The 26,309-nt window shown below is 49.5% G+C and overlaps 1 protein-coding gene across 1 annotated transcript in view; it reads left to right on the top strand.

Annotated features, from left to right (window-relative positions):
* The first annotated feature begins 1,876 nt into the window (after positions 1-1,876).
* Positions 1,877-26,309, top strand: part of LOC122364590 — an 81,646-nt gene continuing 57,213 nt past the window's right edge. Inside the window, exon 1 of the mRNA XM_043335144.1 lies at positions 1,877-2,607. Coding sequence (XP_043191079.1) covers positions 2,523-2,607 — 85 coding nt within the window. The 5' untranslated portion in view covers positions 1,877-2,522. The remainder of the gene's footprint in view (positions 2,608-26,309) is intronic.

Consider the following 26,309-nt stretch of genomic DNA (forward strand, 5'->3'; position numbering starts at 1 on the left):
CTCGATGGTGCTCCGAAACGAGGTATGAAGATCGCTCGCCCCGATATGCTCCGTGTGTGCTGGTTGACCAATGCCATTTACGCTATGTGAAGCTTTACCTCTTCCGAGCACAATACCGGCTCACTACGTCTAAGAAGAGCCTCCAGCGAATCGTGACCTTTGTGGTAACAACGTAGTTTTCGGCTCGATTCAATGCACCGCTTCTGGCGTCTGCACCAGCGCAAGATCTCGACTTCCTCAAGTCCTCCTGGAGTACGAATTGGACGAATTGGTGTTCGAATTGGTGTCCAAGGCGACAGGCATTGCCTTCAGCCGTCACCTTTGGTATCTAAATGAGAGGCTGGTCGCCCTCACCTTATAATGAAGGAGATTACGATCGCTGCTACTAAACGTGAGATGGCTGCATCTTTACGAGAGAAGGAGAGGGCCGAAGACCCCTCCCCCCCCCCGTCGAGCCCACGTTGAACTTACTATAGCTTCAAGCTCTAGCAAGTCCACCGCAGACTTCGTCATACCACAACTGGCTTCACAAGCTTCTTCAGCATCCTCGGTATGGACACGACTTCCTCTTGAAGTATCCGATTCTTTGGGAGGTCAAGCCATTCTACAACGCCGCCATGCGCTACATGAGGTCTCTTCATGCCTCTACGACTTCGCGGAGCGAGGCATTTTGTTGATGGCCAGGAAATCGATCTGACCCCCCACGAAGGATAAAGACTAACAGCAGCTCCTCTTGTAGGTCGTCGAGGAGCAAAGACGCAAACATTCTGACATACGCAAGGCGATCGTAACTTCTAAGTACGCAAGACTAGCCGACGAATGATGTGTAGAAGTGTTGGCTGATTTCGGATGATACCGCTTTCTCTTTTCATGGAGTTATGCAGTAAGTTATGCATACCTTCAAAAGAATTATGTACCTCATATGTACCTATATATCTGAGCTTTAGGTGCTGAAACGTTTCAATAAAGTCTTGGCAACGTCCAATGTCATTGTGAACATCAGAAATACGCGTGGAAATTAAAATTTCGGCAAAGTTCTGTTTTTCACAAAAATGTGAAATTTGACCTGGTTGAGCTACCTCTAAATAAACATATTTTCCAAAAATATTTTACACGCAACGTTTTCTCGGGTGGTAGAACAGATTGGCTGCCCGTCCCGTTGAAAATTCTCAAAACGAAATTTTAGCCCCGTTTTAGTGCCACCCTAGTATACTTACAATCCTCTTATCAACAAAACTGGTTTTGGCGGTGGCGGCGGTGGCTGTGGGCGTCCTCGGAGCACATAATTACCGGAGCTCAGCAGGCGGAGCTCAGCGGACGGTCACCGGAGCTCAGCGGACGGTTACCGGAGCTCAGCGGACGGTTACCGTCTGTCGATCTGTCAGCGGACGCCGGACGGTCACCGGAGCTCAGCGGACAGTCACCGGAGCTCAGTGGACGGCTACCGAAGCTCAGCGGACGGAGCTCCGGAGCTCAGCGGACGGTTACCGGAGCTCAGCGGACGGCTACCGGAGCTCAGGGGACGGTTACCGGAGCTCAGCGGGGACGGTTACCGGAGCTCAGCGGACGGAGCTCCGGAGGCGGACGGTTACCGGAGCTCGGCGGACGGAGCTCCGGAGCTCAGAGGACGGTCACCGGAGCTCAGCGGACGGTTACCGGAGCTCAGCACCGTAACTCATCAGCAGACGGTAACCGTCTGTCAGCAGTCACCGGAGGCCGGCGAACGGAACCCAACAGACAGAGCCCCTCAGAGAACGGAGCCCCTCAGACGGTGGGAGGCCCTCCCCTGAGGCGCGGCGCGGCGGTCGGAGGAGAGAGGAGCGCGGCGGCGGGAGACCGTCCTCTGAGGGGCGGCGCGGTGGTCGGAGGAGAGAGCATCGCGCGGCGGCGGGAGTTCGGCGGGCCGTCGGAGGCAGCTCAGTCCGGCGCCGGCCGCCGTCCGGTGAGCAGCACCGCCGGCCGCGCCGACCGGTGGACCCAGCCAGGTCTCCGGCTGACCGGATAGGGTGACCTCAGCACCTGACCGGACAGGGTGACCTCAGCACCTGACCTCACCAGCTGACCGGACAGGGTGACCTCAGCACCTGACCGGACAGGGTGACCTCAGCACCTGACCTCACCAGCTGACCGGACAGGGTGACCTCAGCACCTGACCTCACCAGCTGACCGGACAGGGTGACCTCAGCACCTGACCTCACCAGCTGACCGGACAGGGTGACCTCAGCACCTGACCTGACCGGCTGACCTCAGCACCTGACCTGACCGGACAGGGTGACCTCTGCACCTGACCTGACCGGACAGGGTGACCTCAGCAGCTGACCTGACCGGCTGACCTCTGCACCTGACGGAGCCGGCCCGGAAGGACGCGCCAGCTGAGCTGTGTACCTGTGGAAAGGCAGCAAAGGACCGGCGCCCGAGAAGGACTGGTGATGTAGCGCGGCTTGTTTGGGGAGTGTTTGACACCTTCTACTGGACACTGGAGAAGGGGCTAATCTGTCGAAATCAATCACCCGAGATCGAACATGATGGAACTGCTGTGGCCGTGGAAACGGCCAACGTTCAACATCAACTTCTTCAACAACATGAAGACGCACAATGGAAACAAAGGTGGGTGTTAGTCGGCTACCGGTTCGTACAGCCAGCTACCGATCCGTACAGTCAGCTAATCGTCCATGCAGTCAGGTACCAATCCGTACAGTCAGCTACCCGTACCGTCAGCTACCGGTCCGTACAGTCAGCTATCCGTCCGTACTGTCAGCTCAGCTATACGTAGAGTCGGCTACCCGTACTGTCAGCTACCCGTACAGCCAGCTACCAGTCCGTACAGTCAGCTACCCGTACAGTCAGCCACCCGTCACTCAGCTACCGATCCGTATAGTTAGGTACGGGTCCGTGAATTGGACTGGGCAGACCAGCCCTGGACCACCGACTCGCCGCCGTCTGCTCTACCTAGATCCATTTCAGAAACCTGGCTCTGCATTAAAAACCGTTTTTTATATAGGGCTAGGTAGGTCATTGGCCCATGGATAGGTATATTGCACAGTACCTACGCTTTCCAAAACTTTGTTTATTGATGAACGAGGTGAGATGGAATTATTATTTGAGAGCTAAAATAATTACCTATTGTCATGTACCTATTGAACTCGCTTAAAAGATAAAACGTATCGGTATATCTTGTAAAGTGGTGCCATTCGTTTATCGGTTTGCCTGGTGCTAAATAGGTATTACTTAGCACCTAATTAGAGTGGTACCAGAGGGTCACTTAGTGTGACCCCGTGGTATCGACCTGGTCAAACCCTGCAGTGACTGTCGAGGGCTGGTATACCCCTGATAATTTTCTCTCTTAGTGTATTCAGTACCTAATTGTAAGCCTCAACCAAATTCAGTGCATACGTGCATACATGTACTCAAAGTCAAGTCATATTGTCAACTACGACCGAAGTGGGTGCTGTGCTCTGGGCCTGGTGCTCCGTTATGCATCCATTAGTGTTCATTGGCCCGCTATTAATCCCGTGTGCCGCCGCTGGGGCGGACGGCCGGTGTCCTCCGAGTGATGCACGGCCGGGACAGCCGAGTGTCCTCCGAGTGATGCACGGCAGACGCCGAGTGTCCTCCGAGTGATGCACGGCCGGGACGCCGAGTGTCCTCCGAGTGAGGCACCCCCCCCCCCCCCCGGACAGCCGCGGACGGAGAGTCCTCCGACTGGCACGGCGGCACAGCCCACACCAGTCGGATAGGTGCCCGATTGAGACAGCAAGATAGTGTGACAAGTGGCTAACTTGTTGTCTTGGTGTGACGACAGCCAAGTGCACCTATTCATTATGGCTACCTATTATTTGTCTCGGCTGTTGAGGCCCAGTTTTCCAGGGCGGGAGCCGCTGTAGGACTATAGCGGTTTCCCGGCTGTTTCTGTATGTTTCCCGGGTGCGGGTGGCGTCCTAAACACCTCCCCAATGGAATCCACCTTTCACCAGCGCGGCGCCTAACCGACTCCGCGGTGCGCAGCGGTGCAGAGAAAGATCATCGATCATGGCTGTGAACAAAAGACGCGCGAGGATAAAAACACTGAGATTGGTGGTATGGAACCGATCATAATTCACTCTGGCAAGTGGCAAACAAACTGCACATGACGGGTACCTATAAAGGACATGAAATAAACTGTAAACCTCTGGTCTGGCCTCTGGGCACGACCTAAGTCCACTAAAAGGCCATACCAGGGTTAGCATTAGATTCGGTAAAAGCCAGCCGATGGAATGTAAAGCAGGTATACCTAACATTATTGCACATATATAGGTGCCTGAGGCTTTTATTCAGGTAAGAAGGAGGATTGGAAAATGAACTGAATAAAGCAGGCTAGAGTGAAGACTAACAAGCAATCCCAGCCCGAGTAGGCGCGATTCGGTTTGCAGAGGATTGTCAATCGTCGGCTCTAAATTGGTGATGGACACTGCTAGGATGAAATGCTCCAAAAAAAACTACTCAGTCTCAATTTTTAAAACTCATCTGTTTCTGCTTCGCTATGCTTTGCTGTGCAGGAATTTTTTCTTCTTCTTTGAAAGGGTGTAAAGTTTCCGTCTTTGCAAGAAAACGACAAGACTTCGTTGATTGCGAACCCTGCTAGCCTTCGCCCTGGTGGGGGGGGGGCCATTTTGGCCCCCCCCCTGTGGTTTTTCAGCGATAACTCAGAAACCACTTGAGTTAGCGCCCTGAAACTTTGTATAGCTGTTTATTCAACATTTTTACATCATGTCCTTTTTTGGGGGGTTCGGGTCAGGTCAGGTCAGGTCACAAGGTCACCAAAACTGACACCACCTCTAAAAAAGTTCAAAGCTCTCTCAAAGGCACAGCTTTTATCCGATCGATGTAAAATTTACAGTACTTGAAGATGTCACCCAGCTCTACAAAATGGCTATCTCGGATTTTTTATAAATGTGACCTAAGGTCAGGTCAGGTCATCGCTGCTCCCCATTATAAGTCAATGGGAGAATCGAAAAGTAGTTGTTTTTCAGCTAAATCGGGCGTGATTGTTCCTATATTTCGTTATTGAAGTGTCTTGGGTCAGCAAATCACAGCCCATGTGAAACCATTTGCTTGTGACCTCGCTGAGGTCACGCTAGGTCATCTCCCTGGTCACCAGAGGTCACCAGCGGTTTTTCTGCACTTACTTGTTATTGAATAGAGATAAAGACTCCGTTCGACGTTTATCGTGTTTGTCTCGTCAATGCGGATCGAATGATATGCAGCATGACCTATTTCGGTAAGGTCATGACCTTGACCTGAGGTCAAATTTTCAAAATGACCTTTCGAGGTCAAACTATATATCATTCGACGCGTCTCGACGAGCCAAGCACGATGGTGCATGAATCGTTTCTCTATTTTCTCGTGAATGCATGCTATAGTTAAAAACATTTTCAAAGAAATTTGCCAAGTTGACCTTGCATGACCTCTGTAGGCCAAACCGTTGAGCTGAGGTCAAATCTGACGAACCTTGGCGAAAGAGCTTGAAAAGAGCTATCGATTGCTTTTTTCCGCGGCTCTCTAGCTCTTCTAGTTTCCGAGCTACAGCGGAATATGTCCGGCAACACCGAAAACACTGAAATTTGACCTATGATGACCTCTAGCGACCTCAATATTGACCTTAGCGAAAAATGACCGAAATACTTTCGAACGAACTTGTTATGGGCTTTCGTTTGCTTTTTTCCGCGTCTTCCTAGCCCTCTTCGTTTTCGAGTTAGACGGGGGGGGTCATTTTGGCCCCCCCCCCCACCAGGGCGAAGGTGGCTCAGACCCACACCAGGGCGCGGGCTAGAAGCACAAAGTCAACCCCTCACCCTGATCCGGCGATGCTGACTGCTAAGCAGAACAGATCAATTGGGGCAGCGCCCGGGAGGCGCCCGCCGCGCGGCGCGGCGAACCTGCCGGGTAGGCTGTGCCGGAGAGCAGCCCGGTAGTGCGGCACAGTCTACCCTCTCAGTGACGGATGGCCGACAGCCAGCCGCCCGCTGCTGAACTGTCGGCGGCGTTCTCCTCCCCAAAAACCCGTCGGTGCAGTGTCCAATTACCATCGCTCCTCGAAACGTTAATGGAGCTTCAAAAATAGTACCCGTTAGAGTAAAACGAAATCAGTTCATTGTTTTACAAATGGGGAGAAAATTGAAAGCGCCAGATTCTATGGCCTTCGAATATCAAAGCCAACTCGTCTTTGACAAATCCACGAGGACCATTCCATTCGCCGGCAGCCAATTAATGGAGAAATTCTTATCAGGAGACAGCTAAAAGCTGCTGGTGGCGGTTTTCAGCGCCCCTCCATCCGCGGGGCTTCAGCAGCTCCAACTGGGAAATATTGGACTCCTGGAGGGTAGAGCCACCCTGCAGATTAAATCCTATCAAAGCGCGCCTGGCTTTTGGAGAGAGCCCTCGGTGCCGAGTGGGGTTCGGAGCGGAGACTCGGGGGCGTCGTCAGGCTTGTGCGTCAGGTGTTTTGCTAGTCTCGATCCAAATGCCTGCTCACACGTCACAACGGAGATTTGCAGCATCTACATACATACATACACTGAAAACAATTCAACCCGCGGATTGCGAGTTGGCCCGGGTATCGCGGGTATTTTGAAGAAATTACCCGCTCTGCGCGAGTTTTTGCTGCCGGGTAGGCTGACTACCCGTTTAGCTTCCCGCGTTTCGCAGAGCATCCCGTTATCATCGTAGCTTTCACCCGCTTCACGGGTGTCAACGCCCGCTATACTCGGGTAAAACAGCAACCCGTCATGCGCGGATACATGAAACCTCCTCTGGCGGGGTCAATCACTCGTCCGCAGCGGGTTGTGGCCGCAGGCGTTACTCGCGCCCACGGAGTAAGCGCATCACGCAGGTTTTGCATCGTGTAACTCGCTGCGCCAAGGTAGGTGACATGCTATACGCAGGTTGCCTTGATCACGCATGTGTCATGGCAGATATCCCACTGATGCACGGCATTGGTTTTGAAATTAATACTTTTGACTTCGACGCTCAAACGAGTGTTGAAATGTGACGCGCCACAATAGTCGCTTTTCGGCTCGGCTGCGTGCTTGTGCAGGCCTTGTGCAGGGGTAAGAGATGTGCAAGGCAATTGTAATCGTAACTGTAACAGCTGTGGGCATGGGTGTCGATTTGTATACCTTTGGGGGTGCTGCAGCACCCCCAATGCTCAAATGAGCACCCCCAATGGTTTTCCGGGCACCCCCAATGGTTTTGTCCCTCAATAACTCCCACTAACTCTGATTGAGGAAAATAATTGTTCTGCAGTAGTTCACTACTAAAAATAAAACAATTACGCAATTTACAAGGCATGAAATAAAGATGTAAAGAAAAGAAAAGTTAGATTTAAGAAGAAGGGCGAAAAAAAGACGTTAAGTTGCAAAGATGGTGTGGGTCCGTCGTACACGGGTGTCGGACCCTTAGAGCTGCTGGCGCGTACCCTTTACAAGCCGGCAGGGGGCTCCAGTGACCGGCGACGGGCCCTCAGAGGCCGGCAAAGGGTCATCAGAGGCCGGTGGTACCTTCAGAAACCCTGTGGGGTCATCTTTAGAGACCGGAACGGGCTCAGGCGCTGATGGGGCCCTCAGAGTCGCCGGTGTGGTGTGGGGCCTTCAAATGTCACCGGTGGCAGGGTGGCCGTCACATGCGCACTTGTGGGGCCTTCAGAAGCTACGATGTTGGGCCCTCAGAGCCGCCGATATAGGGCCTTAAGAGGCACTAGTGTGGGGCCCTCAGATATGGCAATGTGGGGCCCTCGGACTGGAGGCGCCGGTGTGGGGGCTCTCAGAGACACTGGTTTAGGGCCATCACAGGCGCGCGTTGGGCCCTCAGAACTGCTGTTACGGAACGGATCCTTCATAGGCCGACAAGAAGATATCAAGAGGTCACCGGTGCCTTCAGGAGCCTTGTGGGGTTCTCAGAGACTGGCATGGTGCGCTCAGACGCCGCTGGGACCCTCCGTGTCACCTGTGTGGGGCCGTCAGGGTCGCTGGTAACTGTCAAGGGCCCTCAGAACCGCCCATGTAGGGTTTTTAAAGGCATTGGTATAGGGCCTCAGAGTTAGGGGTGTGGGGCCCTCAGAGACGCCGGTGTGGCGCTCAGGGGCGCCGGTGAGGGCCCTCACAGTCGCCGTTATAGGGGCCCTCTTAGAAATGGGTGTGGGGCCATTACAGGCGGGTGTGCAGCTCCTAGAGCTGGCCCCCTAGAGGCCGGTTAAGACCCCCAGAGGCCGGCAAGTGGCCCTCAGAGGCTGGCTTGGGGCCCTTATGGAGATCTTAATGTTAGTACTTGTGGGCCCATGAGGTGTTCTTACTAGCCCTGTGGGGCCCTTCTGAGTCCAAATATAGCCAACGTGGACCCTCAGTGGCCAATTGGCGCCGCAGTGCCCCTCAGGCCCGAATAATCCGATGGGCCCCTGAACCTGATGGGGCGGGGGGAGGGGGGGGGGGGCTCACGGGCCCACCTGGCTACGCCACTGAGGAAAATCGTAAACCCATAAATATCGAAATGCAATCACCTGTTATTTTTTTCAGCGATTATTGTGATCGTCTGATAAACGCCAGAGCCTCGTAGCTATACCGTTGCCTCCCGCGCAATGTCCGCCCCTGCGGACCGCAGGGGCTGCTGCACCGGTGCTAATCGCGGTCATCGGTTTCTGTCACCTTATTACAGAGGTGCCGGGGCTGCTGCCGAGCTGCCGGCAAATGTACGCGTTTTTTTCCGGAAAGATGTTTATGTAATGAGGTAGCCAAGTACTAGGACGAGCAGAATGATTTTGAAGAACGTTCATTGTTCAACCTTTGGGAAATATTTATTAGTGGAAATCCCGGGATTATCAGTACCTTATGGGGATACACAACCATGCCTTGTAGATACGGTTGTGCCCCATGGCAAAGCTACAATCTTTCACCCGGTGCAGGGGTTGAGCACCCCCAACCATTTTGAAAAATCGACACCCCTGGCTGTGGGGCTGCGTTCTGTGAGTTAGGAGGGTACTTAACGGGCTTGGGACATTTGAATCATTGTTTGGATGACGTCACGTCTTGGCCGGCAGAATATTTCGCTGGAACGCTCAGCAGAATAGGTATTCTGCAGTCCGCGAATCTGGCGCATTGTGGTGAAGTTTGCAGACCGTTCTTAGCACATTTTATTGGTAAAAATAAGCCTGGATAAATAAATCTTTCCCGATGCAAATGAAATATTTGTCCAAACTATTCCTTAATATTTAAAACACTATAGGCGGATTCATGTCAATTGTCTAAGATAAGCCTTTTTACTTTCTGTATTGAGTCCGCCGTCAGTTCTTCATTTTAATCTGATATACACCGACATTTCAGTCGCATTGCGGCATGTCGCCTGTGGCGCAGTTGGTAGCGCATCGGTTTGTAGTATCAAAGATATCGGGTTCGAATCCCGGCGACGGCGGCGTTTTCCTCCTTGAACGCCGCCACTGGAGGGTACTTTACCCTCTAGCTGATTTGGACACCCTACCAGCGGATATTTGTACTCGCAGAAAGCGAGTTCCCAACCCACGCAGCGCAGGTAATACGCCATGTGCGGATTGTGTACCCGCTGCGAACGGGTAGGTTGCCTTCTGTGTGTGGGTTGAGTCCCCATCCTATGCGGGTTAGGTACACAATATACTCGGGTTGACAGCCTGCGATATGCGGGTAAACGCACCCGCTGGTAGAGTGTCAAATTAGGTGGTGGGTAGGTGTACCCGCCAGCAGCGGGTTTTACTCGCTGTACGCGGGTTGAATTGTTTTCAGTGTACATAATCATAACCCTACCAAACTACCTAACTTCGTTGAAAAGTTGTATAAATAGGTACATCTCGTAAGCTCCGACCCGAACCAATTAGTATTGTTTCAATCCTCATTAGTCTGTAACCTTTTTCGCTTTTCACTTGTTTACAAATATATCATATATAGGTAGGTATGTGCTTCATACATACCTGGTACTATAGGTATGTATATACAGCCCACCGCTAGAGTAGGTAATGTAGGGTTTTACCAATCTCAACGGTTGGCTTTGACTGGCGATTGTTTAATGCGGAGTGATCGAAAAGAAGATGTCAATAGCTGAAGTTGCAGTTGCAAGGGTGACAATACATATAAGCTACATTCAAAGTGTCATTGTAGTCTGGCTAATCGTTCCTAAGCTTCAGAAGCAGAACATACCCATGACTGAAACCCCACATTACTTTTAATCCTATAATATCTGCTGTGGACTGTACCTCACATGTATCCTATGTATCTTGGATATAAATTGCTACTCCATAAGCATGAAATGATCATTTATTAATGGTTTGTGCTCATAGTTCGTATTTATTTTCCGTACAAATGGCATTGTTTTCTGCCGGCCGCCGCAGCCTGCGAGTGCCTCTGGCCCTGTCTGTCGCCTGTCTGTCTCTGGCCCCTTTGTCGTCTTTTGTGTTTGCCTGGCACGGCCCATCGATATCAGCCTTCTGCATCTATTCCGTCCTGTCCTCCCCTCCTCCGCGGCGCCCAAACCAGGCACCCCTGCGGCGCCCTCTGCCTGCCCCGCGGCGCCCTGACCAGGCACCCCTGCGGCGCCGCGCCGGCCCCGTCTTCTGGCCGGAGCCGACTGCTGGGTCAACACAGGGCCGACTCCCCCTGAGGTCTTTGTGCCGTCCTGGCAAGACGCCAAATGGCCGGCCGGCCGATGACGAACGACCAGCCGCGGGGGAGGAGAGGGGAGGGAGGGGTGACGAGCAGTCAGCGGAACCCGACTGGAACGGCACCGCGCGCACATGGCCAGAAAACCGGCGTGGGACGGCCGCTCTTCGAACGGGAACGGGACTGGCGAAGTAGTCCCGTTATTTGATTATACCCAGCCCCCGTTCACGAGCTTCAGAATTCCTTTACCGTGACGTCATCACGGCGCATGAATTTTCCTTCACCCATAGAAATGCATGCAAAGCATGGTGTGTTTCAGGCGGGCTAAGGAGAAATCTAAGGCCTACAGGTGTTCAAAAGACGTGCCACTAAGCCAATGGATTCGTCTCATTACGATAAATGGGGTTGAATTCGAAACATTCGGCCTATATTTATCTAAAATGGGCCAATCAAATGGTCCCTGCAACTCATAATGAAGGATTTCCTCTGCGTTGAAAAATTTGTTTCCAGTGTTTTTTCATCAGCGACAGGGGAAATCCTTCATAATTGCTACCACATTACTACCATATTCCCTCGCATTTCTGTTGCGCATTGCCTCACAAATCAGAGTTTTGTGAAGTTTATATTAATTTAATTGTCATATTTTGACTGATTTTGGCGATTTTCAATTATTTCAACGCAGCATGGATCAGATAGCTCTCATAGTTTGCTGAAGAATGTGGCTTTTGCTTGGTTATCTTCAAGTTATCTGTGATTTGGTGCGCCGTGATCGTAGCATTATACAAATTTTATCAACTTTTAAAATTGAATCAACTTTTGAAGTGAAGTTCACATGAAAAATCAAAAGTTCAAGCATAATAATTGTTTAAACATAATGATGCAACATGTGTCTCCCAGATGGAACTTATATTTCAATTGAAAACTGAAAATGGAAAACAGAAGATGGATCTGCGGAGTTACTAAGATCACAAGGTGCTCTTGATTGTTGGTAATTGAAGATGTTGAGAGAACTTGTGAATCTGCATATCAGTCCTGACTTGCTTGATTGTTTAAAACTATTTTAACTCTCATAATTGTGTAATGTGTAGTGACTGTGCACGCTGCGCAGCACATGTGCGCAGAAATGTGCAGGTGGCTGGTAGGTGGGTTAAACTTCGGAGATGCGAATTTGGATGTCAGTGATAAAATTAATGGTTATGCCTTGTAGAGTAAGCTCTGCTGTTTTTTTTGTAATTGTCTTTTTATAATTGTAACCTACAATGCTGTTAGTTTCATTTTTATTAAGATGCTCGACCAGAATTTGCACTTGTTCATGCATGAATCAGAATGGCTAAGTTTGGGGTGTTTATTCAACCCTGACTGCTCAAGTTTTTCAAAGGCACATGACACAGCACGGCTAGATCAGCTGGTACCTACCTGTTGACTATTTTTGTTTTTGGTGGTGATGTGTTTGCTGTTTGTCTTTTGCAAGGTGGTCAATGAAATAAAATAATGCATTATTTTGGAATGTTTCCTTGACAGAAGCCAGGAGCCGGATTGATGTGTGCTGGTGCATGAGATGGTTCAAAAGCATTATCTGATGTTTTTCAATGTGCATAAGCCATAACATCCCTTTCATATGCTGAAGTTTTAATAGCTTCTCAGTCTCTGTCATTTTCCTGAAATATTGGTGTAGATAGAGATATCAGTACCTTCTCAGAGGTACCTGCCTTCTGCTGGATGAATATTTAATTGGTTGGACGAAATGGACAGGTAGCCTTATGATAATGTAATGTGAAATCTTATTTCTATAAAACTTTGAAAATGAAGTTCTAATTATTCATATGTGCATACATTTTTGATGACTAAGAAAGATTTCCACAAGAGTAGAAAATGTGGGAAAGTCTATCAAATAACACATTCTGAAGGCTCAATGCTGACAGAGTGCTGCCTCAAAGAATAACTGACTTGCTGGGTTACGAATATTTCTTTATTTTAATTTTCAAATGTAATGTACAATACATTGCAGTGAAATAACAAAATAGTGCAGTAAAATAGTATTGGCGACGATCAAACAACACGTGCGCCATTGATGTCTGCAAAAATTGCTACCAGATTGCTACCAAATCCGTGACGTAGCTACGGCGTCTTTATTTCCCTAGTGAACCAACCTGAGTAGTAAAGTAATCTTGATTATACCTGCCTGCTTCATAAACAAATGACATTCCCTTTAGCTAAAGCCGTTTTCGAGTTTTGATTTTATGCCCACATATGTAGATACCTATAGGTATACCTACATACATACATACCTACCTACCTACATACATACATACATACATACCTACCTATACATACATAGTTAATCATGTTAAATCATGACCGTTTTTATTTCGATCACTTGTCTCTCCAACTGGCTCTTTGCGTTTCGTCACGCTGACTATTTTCACAAGTGAATTGATAATCAACGCAGTGTGTTTTATATTTGTTAGACATGCATGCTCGTGACGTTAATAAGCATGTTCATAGATCGTTTTAGCACCGTGCCAATGTTGCTGGTCTGTTTTTCGTCAGCGATGGCCCGCCCGCGCTCCGTCTCTCTCGGGCTAAGGTAATATGGTGCATGTGATTAGCGCCGGGTTCGAACGACAGCGCGCTGTTTGAACACGATAATTAGCTGTTTGCATAGCTAACGACCCGGGCGTCCGAGCCAGCGCAGTTTTGATGGGGTCCGGATATGTGCTGAGCTCCGGTGGCTGCCCTGACGGCGCCCGCTGAGCCGCCTCGGTTTGACTCGGATCGCCCGTTTGATGTGCTGATGGACAGCGGAGTGAGCGCGCCCACTGCCCCGCTCGCCGCCGTGTGTTAGCTGACGCCGACCTGACCTGTTCGTCAGGGGGTGGATGACGGCGGACGGAAGCAGATCAGCCGAACTCCGACAGATAAATTACCAGATGGCCCATGACAAAGCGTTCCAAACTTAAAGGGCGTACCATTTCTAAAATAGTACCGAATTTAATAAAGTTTGGGTGATATCGAAGTCAACATATAGGACTGATGCCAATGCCATTGCTATGTTTAATGTTTAGTTGAAATATCTTGCTTGTGATGAAATGTAGGTATATGTGAAACTAAACTAAGCGCTACCGTTTTGGATTTTTCCTCCCAATTAGTCTTTTTGTAATAAAAGACTGACTTGATTCTTACCGATAATGACAGAAGAGCCTATTATATCACTTTAACGTAGTCATCACACTTTAACACGCGCAGTGGAAGGGGGGCGGATTTCGCCCACCCCTCCTATTTTTCGCCAATAACTCGCGCTGCAAACATAATATTAATGTGAAATTTCGGCTACCTGTCCAGAATTGAATTGCGGATCTTCTCGTGCAAGAAATAAGAAAATCGGTTCACAAATTTTCTAGTAATAGCGGTGTAAAGTCCATCCTGCCGCCGCGGCGGCGTGGCGGCGCGGCGGCCGGCGCTAGCCGTTACGCGCCGCCTGAATTGTAGACTGTGCCGGGGCGGGACGGTTCCGTCTTTACATCGCGCTCCTTACCGCTGATTATATTAGATTCGCGTCAAATTCGGTGAGGAGACTGAGAAATGTACAGGCAATCATATGGTCAAAGAATTTTGAAAATCGGCCGGTAACAACTTGAGTTATGAGTGTGTAAACACAAAATTGTGATTGCCGCGTTTCCCGCGTCGGCCGATCCCGCTTAAGCTGGCGACATCTTACCCTTAGCAGGCTTCTAACTGTCGTATTTTTGTTGGATTATCTAGAAATTCACCATACATACTCACAAATGTTTGTTCTTTCGTATAGTGAAAGAAAAAAGAAAATCGGTCGGTAACTTTTTAAGTTATCGGCGTGTAAACGCAAAAAAGTCGCTCATATGGCAGATTTGACTACATCATTTGACCTCATTTGACCTTTTAGATATTGACCTAGGGTCATGGAATTCACACACAACAGAGTTCCCCATGGCCCCCACCTACCCTCCAAATTTCGTCTTTCTAGCTCCAGTGGGAGCTGAGATCTTAGGGGGGGGGGCGACATCCGCCCCCCCCCCTTCCACTGGGCGTAGTACTCGCAACCCTTCCACTGCGCGTGTTAAAGACAAAATAGGTATTTTCCGTCGGCGCGCCCCTAACCCCCAACAAACAAACAAAATAGGTATTTTAACCCTCGCCCGTATTGGTGTTTTTCCAGCCGCGAACGTATAAGGGGGGGGGGTCCCTTGGACCCCCCCCTTGCCGTTTCGCCCCTGATCGAGCTAGAGCTTCGCGAAAAAAACGAGCGTGTTGCCCGTGACGAGAGGAAGCCGATGATGCCCAATTTTAAGGTCCTAGGTCAATCAGGTCAATGACCCCACAGGCGGGAAAATCGGAGTGTTAGAACGTCGTTAAGTGTGGCTGCTATGGGGTTTTTCGGGGTGCTGATCACGAATATCATGTTAGTTTTGATCACAGATGATGTCTTCATGTATTTAGGCCAGGTCGGGTCAGGTCAGGTCAGGTCAACCAGTAAGGGTATTCGTAGTAGGTGGCAACCGCCTCTGAAAGCTTCGTAACATGTTACGAAGGCACCAAAACTACTTCGTGAATGTTCATATGGTTGCTAAATTCGAATTCAGCTCCAAAAACTGGCCTAGAAACATGTAAAACTCGAAAAAGTGAACCGAGGTCATCAAAGATCAATGACCTGACCTGACCTTCAGGTGACCTTGACACCCACCCTAATGCATGGGGGCAACATCATATCACATGTTTGAACGCTTGAAACCACGAAAAGACTGCAAACGCGCGGCTAATGCGAGCCGACATACGCCGAATCGCGATTCCAGCCAAACATGGTCTCGAAAAGTAGGTCACAGGTCAAAGGTCATTTGGGTCAGGGCATGAAATTTTCAGGGTAGGTGTGAAATTGATGAACGCGAGGGTACTGAAATTTTCGTCGCGATCGGCCGCTTTTTACTTGAGTTATTCGCGAAAAACCATGGGGGGTCCGTTCGACCCCCCCTATACGGGCGAGGGTTAATAAAGTTTTGCACCAATGACCTCAGAACTGGAGCGTTTACGCAGCACGTTTATGAGAGGCACCATAAAAATTTGATCGGAGCATAAGGCTGGCGCAGCGCTTGTTTGGTTAGGAGTTTCAATGCCAAATGGGAGCCAACAATTAATTAACACTTATTGTTTATTTAGAAATTGCAACAAGTGGGCTTGATATTTGATAAAACTGAACAGTACCTATGGATGATGTCCACGCCCTGCAGTAATGGCAGTGCAGAGACATCAAACAGTTGTTCTTATCTCAAGAGAACAGCTCGGGGGCCAACTTCGGGCAGGCAGAAGTCGCCAATAACCTGGCTGTTCAGCGGCCGCGGGCCGGGAGCTCTGCCTGTCCAGCGCTATAGCTAAACTACTCTGAGGGTAGTCATTGAAACTCCGGGAAGGAAGTTCTTCACGGCCAGTATCATGCGAAGCATTCCGGTTAGTGGAAGCACCCACCAAACTAGTCAGAACTGGTCCGCGCCGAACGAGGAGCGATATCACGCGCATACGATTACAAAGGAGGAAAAATTGATCGGAGAAAAAATTGATGTCACTTTTTAGTTCCAATGCAATAAAAAGGAAGCGGATAACGGCGCCCAGGCCGGCCAAGCCCGCCAAAACGCGCCGCCTCATGAGATATAACAGTGGACACTGGACAGGTTACGTGTTCCGGCGGCTCTGGAGTCGCAGTTGGTAGGCCGTCCGCTCCGGTGGGAGCTCCGGGATTGGGTTCCGGGCCGCTCGTACCCAGCTGTCCCAGGGGTGACGCCGCTTCGGTAGCCGACAGGGGCGGGAGAGAGTGGACAAAACAGGCTGACATTCCCCTCCAAATGAATAAATGTCGGCCGTGGGCGGAAACGATCGAATAAGAAATCGACAGCTCAACAGCCAGAGTTTCTGACTGTCTTTTTACTTCTGTTTTGGTTGTTTTTCTTTTCGGCGCTATAGGTAGTCCCACTTTGAGCAAAATTCAAGTAGGTATCCCCTACCTATCTATCAAATGAATCAGAATGCGCTTGCAAAAGATAAGCCTATGCACGTACCTGATTGGCTGCCTCAATCGTGGCTTGTCCTAGGGCCTAGAGGTACTGCAAGTAGGATTCAACTGCCTACTTTTGCCTTTTGGACATTTGCTGCCGTGCATTTAGGCATTCAGAAAGAGGAGGGGGTCTGAAGGCTATTTTCCCTTAGTAAACGCGAATACAGATAAAAATTCGATATTGTTTTTCATTGAACTAAACATTTATCAAAATGAACAATATACGTGTAATTTCCCTTAGCTATAGCAATCCGAAACTGCCTCTATCACTATTGCTAGTCTTACTTATTATAAAGCCTTGCGTTTAGTTGAACATATTGAAGGTACGCCTACGTGTAGAATAGAATGTGGTCGGTGTTGGAATTGCCTCCGAATTGATTTGGCTCGCAGTGGCAGGCGTCCCTCCATCTGGCCACGTGGCCGAACTTCAGGTGCCCCCTGGAGCACAGCTGCGCCGCTCTTTGGCCCAATACCGACCGTTGGTCACGTGTCACGTCCTACGCTCGGGACCTAATACCGACTGGTGGTCACGTGTCATTTTGACGATGGCCGTTGAGCCGGCGCTCAGCTGAACGGCCGGTGATCGCCGCCGGCGATTGGTCCCAGGGGGGGGGGGGGGGGGCGCTCACCCTATATGACCGGTCGGCGCGGGCGATTTATCCGGGGGGGGAGCGCTCAGCTGGCGGAGCAGCGGTCAGCGACCACCACCCGGCCGGCGCCGGCGGCAGGTTCCGAGTCCGCGTGGCGCCACCATGTGAGCACCAGCAGTGCTGTCCATCTAGCCCGCCAGTCCGCAGTGCTACCTTGATTTTCACTACCGGAAGGCTCCTTTTTGGCCTCAGCTCTCCGAAGAAGCTGATCAGCGGGGCTCATTACGCCACTTAAAAAAATTACGGTGATTTCTTAGTTTTTTTTTTATATTTTGAAGTGCTGAACCATTGGTTAAAAAAATAAGCAATACATGTGCCATTTTCAGACTGATAGGGTGAACCGGGGGCGACGCGCACCCCCGGGGTATTGCGCCCATCGTCAATATCACATATTTTAAAAGTTACTTACTACCGACCAATGAACAGGCTCTCCAGAATCACGTCCATTATTTCTGCTGTGTCAATTTTTTTTTCTTTTGGCGGAATTGACCGGAAGGTGGAGCTGCTCTGAGGTAAACTTTGTTTTATGTGATTTTCATACAATATTCACGACATTTTTAACTAGTGAGTTCGTGACTTAACCCTCGCCGGCCGAGGGGGGGGGGCGGGTGCCGCCCCCCCCATAGGGTTTTTTCGCGATAGCTCCGAACACGCTGGCGATAGAGAGCTGAAACTTGGCATACCTGACCTTTGATCCAAGCCGGATCTTTTGACACCAACCGCATTTTTGGGTCAGGTCAGGTCACTGACCTATGACGTCATAAGTGAACCTCTGCACGGTCTTCAGATGTCGCAACTTCGCAACGCCCTCACTGCCAGAGGAGATGTCACAGGGAAATGAAACTTGCAGGATCTAATATCCATTATGAGTCCCACAACTTGTATATCTCGGATTTTTCCTAAAGGTCATATGAGGTCAGGTCATTTTCGTGACCTCACCATTATAAGTCAATGGGGAAAAATTCAAACTGCTATTCTGGCGCCGGGAACGATCTCCAACTATCTCAAGCACACAGAATCGTGATTTGATGCACTCCTTGCAAGGTTAGATGCGTCACTTTTGCAATGTTGACCTTCCGTGACGTCATTTATGACGTCATCAAGGTCAAATTAGTTTTTCGTCAATAACTCTTGATCAAATTGAGCTAGCGAGTCGGGAAAGGCACCAATGGACTCAGGAAGGCCTGCCGAATCGAATGATATGCGACATGACCTCTTTCGACCAACTTCGTGACCTGGGGGTGATGACCTGACCTTGACCTGAGGTCAACACCCCAAGTTGACCTGACCCGGACAAAAAGTATATCATTCGACGCGCCTGAGCGAGGCGAACACGATGCTGCCAAAATCGGCGCTCTGCGGCCGTTTTTTGCGAAGTTATTCACCAAAAACTGAACCGTACCCTGGGGCACTTGACCTGACCTCAGAGGTCACCGGTTGACCTAGGACCTTAAAATCGGGTACCAATCTCTGCGTCTCGTAACGGCGCACACGCTCGTTTTTTCCGCGACGCGCTAGCTCCACCAGGGGCGAAACGGCGAGGGGGGGGTTGTACCCGCCCCCCCCCCTCGGCCGGCGCGTATGTAGAAAACCAATAGGTCCGGCGAGGGTTAACCCTCGCCCGCACATGCCATTTTCCCATCCTAGAACGCACATGGGGGGGGGGGGTTGCCACCCCCCCGCGCCATTTCGTTCCTGTTGGAGATAGAGCTTAGCAGTAAAGACCAAAAAGATTCTTTGGGAAGAGACGAATCCAATGATACCCAGTTTTACCTTCTCAGGTCAGTCATTGACCTTCCAGGTCAGGTCAAACTAAAAAATGTTGCTGTTTTGGGACACCGTTGGATATCAAGTGTGCTGTTTATCAAATACCGATGACGATGCTGTTTTCTGGTGCCAAGCCAGCTAGAACCTCTTTGTCACACTACCCGACCAGAACTTTGCTGCTGAGGTCATTTCAGGTCAAGTTAGGTCAAGGTCAATTATATGTGTTTGTATGTCTGTGTGTGTCTGTGTGTATACTGATGTGTGCACCGATTGTTTTTGGGTCCATATTACATGAAATCATGATCTGAGAAGCTTTTACCAAAAATGCAGTCAAAAAACTTCAAAAAAAGTAAATTCAGCTAGCCTAAAACGCAATTATCTTAGATGACCTAGGTTGACCTTGACCCTGACCTTGACCCCTGTACATCGTCGAACAACATGTTCCATGATAGGTGGGAGGTAAGACTGGCAAAAAAGGCCGAAATCAGGGTGTCAAAAGCTCATAAGGCCCATGGCAAACGCAAGATGTTGAGAATTGGCCATTTGGGTCATGACATGACCTGAAAAACAAGGTCATATCTCCGAAACCAAAAATCACAGAAACTTGAAATTTTCAGTGGACATCAAGAAAGGATAGAGGAGCAGCTATACGAAAAATCAGCCTTCTAGCTCTAAAAATGTTGAGTGCAGAGCAGAAAGACTACCTGGGGGGGGGGGGGTGGCAACCACCCCCCCCCCATGTGCGGGCGAGGGTTAACCCTCGCCGGCCGAGGGGGGGGGGCGGGTGCCGCCCCCCCCATAGGGTTTTTTCGCGATAGCTCCGAACACGCTGGCGATAGAGAGCTGAAACTTGGCATACCTGACCTTTGATCCAAGCCGGATCTTTTGACACCAACCGCATTTTTGGGTCAGGTCAGGTCACTGACCTATGACGTCATAAGTGAACCTCTGCACGGTCTTCAGATGTCGCAACTTCGCAACGCCCTCACTGCCAGAGGAGATGTCACAGGGAAATGAAACTTGCAGGATCTAGTATCCATTATGAGTCCCACAACTTGTATATCTCGGATTTTTCCTAAAGGTCATATGAGGTCAGGTCATTTTCTTTTCGTGACCTCACCATTATAAGTCAATGGGGAAAAATGAGAACTGCTATTCTAGCGCCGGGAACGATCTCCAACTATCTCAAGCACACAGAATCGTGATTTGATGCACTCCTTGCAAGGTTAGATGCGTCACTTTTGCAATGTTGACCTTGCGTGACGTCATTTATGACGTCATCAAGGTCATATTAGTTTTTCGTCAATAACTCTTGATCAAATTGAGCTAGCGAGTCGGGAAAGCCACCAATGGACTCAGGAAGACCTGCCGAATCGAATGATATGCGACATGACCTCTTTCGACCAACTTCGTGACCTGGGGGTGCTGACCTGACCTTGACCTGAGGTCAACACCCCAAGTTGACCTGACCCGGACAAAAAGTATATCATTCGACGCGCCTGAGCGAGACGAACACGATGCTGCCAAAATCGGCGCTCTGCGGCCGTTTTTTGCGAAGTTATTCACCAAAAACTGAACCGTACCTTGGGGCACTTGACCTGACCTCAGAGGTCACCGGTTGACCTAGGACCTTAAAATCGGGTACCAATCTCTGCGTCTCGTAACGGCGCACACGCTCGTTTTTTCCGCGACGCGCTAGCTCCACCAGGGGCGAAACGGCGAGGGGGGGGGTCGTACCCGCCCCCCCCCCCCCCTCGGCCGGCGCGTATGTAGAAAACCAATAGGTCCGGCGAGGGTTAATGTTAAAGGATGCATGCAAGCGTACTGCCATAGTTTTCATGGGAGCTACTTGTCTATTTTTGCCAAACATAGTTTGCGTCACTTACGCCGTCGGTGCGTCAGGTGACAAAGCATTATTTAGTTGGCGCGGGGGTAAAGCGCTCCAGCCCCCCCCCCCGCCCGGGGGGTTAGCTGTAGCAAAGCATGTCATAAAATCACCAATATGAAGCCGTCGCGTAGGAGGAGGGTGGGGGGGGGCATGGACCTGGGGCCGATTCGAGATGGTGCACTAGGAAGCTAGTAAGACTAGGCGGCCAAGTGACACTTGAATGTAGTGACACTAAGCGGTATTTTACATCAATCGGCTAGTGGCTCAGCGCGAACCGAAATCGCATAGTGACGCTTGGAATCAAGTGTCACTAGGGCCTTAGTGCGCCAACGCGAATCGGTCCCAGACCATTTAACTGCAGTCACTCAGTCAGGGACAATAGGTATCAACATTTCCTAGCCGCCATAAGTTTGATTTATTCACCGTGAGTGTAGTTGAAAAGTGAATCGTTCCGAACGCTGCCAATAATATATACCGTAATATATGCCAACTAGTGGGTACCTACCTACACATGCCAACTATCAGCGCAATCGGCCCAGTAGTTACCGAGATATTGCAACTATTACAAAACTGACACCTCTTCGTTTTGCACGTGGCACGTGCATAAGGGATCACCCACATGCATCGGGAATAGTCCAATACTTGGAAGAAGGAATGAAGCTACCCTACAAAAATTACCGCATGTAAATCGGTCAAGTGGTTGCTGAGATATAAGCCTCGCAAAAGCGTCCGCACGGCCGGCCGGCCGGTCCGGTCTAGCCGCGGCTAGGGGCGCAGTTACCGACGCTGTCGCTAGGTGGCAGCAGCGGTCAGCGCCTGCACTGGTATGCTGTACCGCAGGACCCGCTCCGAAAGTCCGAACGCGCACTGCTGTGCCACGGTTCGTCGGAAAGTCATTTCATCCACAAAAGAAACGAAATATAGGTACCATTCGAAAGCTGGCGGAGAGCTGATTCCACAAAGGTATTTTTTATCAAAATCGTATGATGGCTTTAAAAAAAAAAATCGTTTATATAAAAAAGTACCTAATAATTTTTTTCAGGTTGGTAATATTATGAAGTGCTCGAGCGAGGAACGTCTTGAATATGATTAGATCCTTAAATATGATATGATTAGATAGATATTAGATGTGATTATGATTAGATATGATTAGATATGATATGATTAGATTAGATCTAAGGAAAGACTCCGCTCACTTCGCTCGCTCGGTGATAACATATACCGTGGGGCGGCCTTAACCCTATTCCTGCACTCAGAAAAAAATTTACCCCTCTTTGGGTAGTTTTACACTTGAGGAGTACCGGTACACCAATTTCTGAGGTATTAAAACCCCAACAGAAGTAATGGTACACCATTTATTTGGGGTTACTGAACACCATATGGTTCTTTTTACATACATTACAGTAAATGTACCTCGGAGGTTCACAGTACCCTGCAAATTCGGGATACCATTACCCAGAAGAGGGGTACATCTACCTAACAAATCAGAATCGGTTGTGTAGGGCTACTCTACCAGCATGTTTTTTAACCACTTGTCATTGAAAAAGAGGTACAGTCACCAGCACTTGCTACCCATCACCCCCGGACGGCGGGGGAGCAAGCTACCACCGCCCTTGCGAGACTAGCGCCGCCACGCGCCAAGAAGTGGGAACACCACGTGACTGAGGCCACGTGAGGGCAGGGTCACGTGATGGAGGGGCGGAGCATAGTAGCTTTTGCGCCCGACACTAACTGAAATGCGGCGCTGTGATTGGGCGCTTTAGCATGAATGAAGCCCCGGCGCCAGAATCAGCCGTTCGCCTTATATGGAAGGTAAGCCTGTGCGTTTCAGTGTTCTGTGTTGGTTTGAGAGCCACGGCACCATACGAATTGTGAGCCCCTTTGAACGGGTCACCGCCCGAGGCACTGAGGCGACGGCTGTGCCGGGCAAAGCCTAGCCTGGTGGGAGAGGTGGGCCAGGGAAAGTGCGATCGAGCAGCCACACTAAGACGTGGATTGGTATTATCTAACCGCGACAAACGATGTCAGCAGCCTCTTCTCGTTGACACGAAAAGTTTGACAGACAACGTGGGCAGTGCCCAATCAAAAGCTACTAAACGATTCAGTTAAGAAGTTGGCGAGATAGCCAGACCCAATAAAAAGTTTTTAATTCGATGTTGATTGACAAATGACATACAAGCCCGCTGTGTTGGACCAAAAAAAGGAGCTGAACAGTTCATACAACTTCTAAAAAGCTCAACGGTAAAAATTTAAAAGTAAAATGTTAAAATTCATCATGCATGTAGTTAAACTCGGGTCCGGCGCTGGCAGGAAGCTTATATTGCCTGCTTGCAATTCCACTACGTTGTAATATAACCAAGAGTTATGTGAGAGCAACAACTGAAAGCCTCGAGCCCCGTTGGGGGGAGGGGGGCGCGAAACAGCCCCCTCTCCTTTTCAGTCGATATCTCCTAAAGTATAGCGTAGGTCGCCACCAAACTTTCAAGACCCCTCCGGGCATCATTTTACACCTTGTGACCAATTTTTTTTCAGAGCTCTTATGAAAGGTTAGTCACAAATGACGTCAGAGTGACGTGATGTTCTGTCATTTTCGACCCAATAAAAGGTTTAGCGGGAAGAGCTGTCACGCTTACTGTTTTGAAGATAACAAAAAAATAGGTATTCAATATAAAAAAGATGTAAAATAAACAGCGCTACAAAACTGCCAACTCTGATTTCTAAACAAAAATTGATTTCGACCATCAAAACTATAGAAGTATATTGTATTATAACACCCCGAAAATACCAACAACATTCAAAATTAAAGCTGAAATGTATGTTATAGAACTATCTGCTCTAGATATGCCAAGCTTAAACTCGACAGCTCCATTTTTAGCAAAGTTATGGCAAAAACAAAAAAACTACTCAAAATGTATTACGTAAAATTTTCAAACTCAATTTTTAGCCGTCACAGAACACACAGAGCAAGCCAAAGAACACCATTGGATTTCCCGTGATGAGCTGCTTCGAACAGATACCCCTTTTATGCAAAATATCAACTCTGAAATTTAACCTTTTTGACCTGACCTTGACCTGACCTCCACCAGAACGTAATCTAAACCGGCCCCAATGGCCGTCTAGCCCACACCATTGAATTTTAAATGTAAAATTGACCATAAAACATGCATCACGCGACCTTAGCAATTAGCATAGTTGGGTTCATATTGTGACCCTTAGTGACCTGACCTCTTTGACCTGACCTGGCATCAGTGACCTCTTTAGGCAACATATGTATTGGGCAACCACGCTCCATCGATGTTTTTCGATAACATGCCTTTTATTTGATGTGTTAACTGAGTGTAACGCATTCCTTAGACTAAATCGGTGAAAAAATGCAACCTTCGACCTGACTTGTGACGTCATGGGTTGCACCTAGGTCAACGAAACCTGGTAACAAGGTTCGATACCCCTGGTTGGGCTATCGAACGTTCTTCGAATTTTCAAAATCGGTCGGTAACTTTCCGAGATCTCAGGTGGAGGACGAAACGGCTGCACCACCCCATCAGGTGGTAGGGTCCGCCCATAGCCCAACGGGGCGCGAATTATTTACTCATTCATACAGTGTGACCTATTTTGAGAACACCTTTCTACCGGCATGACATGGTCCTCTTGTAATAGATCGAGATGAGGAGAGTGTTTTCACGCCTCCTTATGCACGGCTCTAGTGTCATTGAGCTATCAACTGTCAGCGGTTCTCGGACAATGAAGGAAGGCTTTTGGTCGTTTTTAGGTAAGATCTTGGGTCAGATCATTTCAGTGGCGGATCCAGAGGGAGCGCACGGGGGTCATTCTCCCCCCCCCTTGGGCCTCCCGGGGGCCCATCACGGAGTTTTTTTTTTTAATTCATCACGGAGGTCACCGACGGGAGCTTTAACCCAGAGGTCTCCTAAGGGGGCACCATCCAGAAGGTCTATCGGAATAGGGTACCGTTTTCGGGGTCTCCCAGAGGCCCATTTCTGTCCCTCGCCTCGGGTTTTTTTAGTCTAGTTGAGTTTTTTAGTTTTTAGTTTAATATTGTCCATCTATTTCCATCCCGAGGTCCGCGGGGGCACCACCTCGAGTTCTCAGGAGTCGGGGGGCACTATCTCGAGGGTCCGAGGCTCCGGCGGCACCATCGCGAGGTCTGGACCACCATCCCGAGGTCTCCGGGGGCACCATTCCAAGTTTCCAGGGGCACTTTTCCGAAATCCGAGGTCTGAAGGAGCACTCTCCCCGGGTCTGAGGGGGCACCATCTCGAAGTCTCAGGGGCACCATCCCAAGGTCTCAGGGGCACCATCCCGAGGTCTCAGGGGCCGTTTGATCCGCGCCGTTCGGGGGGGGGGCGTTTTTACGCCCCCCTAGGTTTTTCGCGAATATCTCAAAAACGGCGACGCGTAGCGCCGCTGTTTTAGATACATACACCCGTTCCGACATCTTTTTCGCACATGCTATGAAAATTTCAGATCCGGGTCATTCAAGGTCAGGTCACCATGTAACGTCAAGTGACCTTACCTCAGAAAAAGTTAGAAAGCTCGCTGTAGCTACACCGACTGAGCGATCACTTTTCAGTACTTGCTTAGGGTAACAGTATGTATAAAATGGATATCTCGGATTTTTTTTACATCCGCGAGTTGTGACCTAAGGTCAGGTCAATTTTGCCACTGCTCCATATAAGTCAATGGGAGAAAATCAAAATGAGCCTCTTTTGGCCGAATGTCGTTCTACACCCTCTCAAACATCGGTTCATATGTAAACATGACACTCTGAATCGGAAAATTGCACCTGTGCCCCCTTTGTGTGCCCCTGAGGTCATCTCAGGTCATAAAAGGTCTTTAGCAGTTTTTTTACTATAACTTTTGATTTGACAGAGACATGCTAGAGCGGCGAAAACACCGTTGATCTGAGGTCAAATTTGAGGTCAGTCAGAGCGGTGCCTTCTGGGGGCTAAACCGTTGATCTGAGGTCAAATTTGAGGACATGTCGGCGAAAGAGCGTGAAAAGAGCTATCGAATGCGCTTTTCCACGGCGCTGTAGCTCTATTGGTTCCAGAGTTAGCCGTCGGATGTTTAAAATCGTTGAAATCGACAAAATTTGACCTTTGATGAGCTCTGGTGACCTGACCTTTGCCCTGACCTTAAAATGTCCCGAGTGTTCTCCTTCTTATTTTTGACGCTCTTTCGATTGCCGCTTACCGCGTGTCGCTACGTGGCCCAGGAGCCGAGTTAGACGGAGGGGCGTGAAACGCCCCCCCCTCAGC

This window comes from Amphibalanus amphitrite, unplaced genomic scaffold (assembly GCF_019059575.1).
Source record: "Amphibalanus amphitrite isolate SeventyFive unplaced genomic scaffold, NRLGWU_Aamphi_draft 000685F_arrow, whole genome shotgun sequence".
Lineage (NCBI taxonomy): Eukaryota > Metazoa > Arthropoda > Thecostraca > Balanomorpha > Balanidae > Amphibalanus > Amphibalanus amphitrite.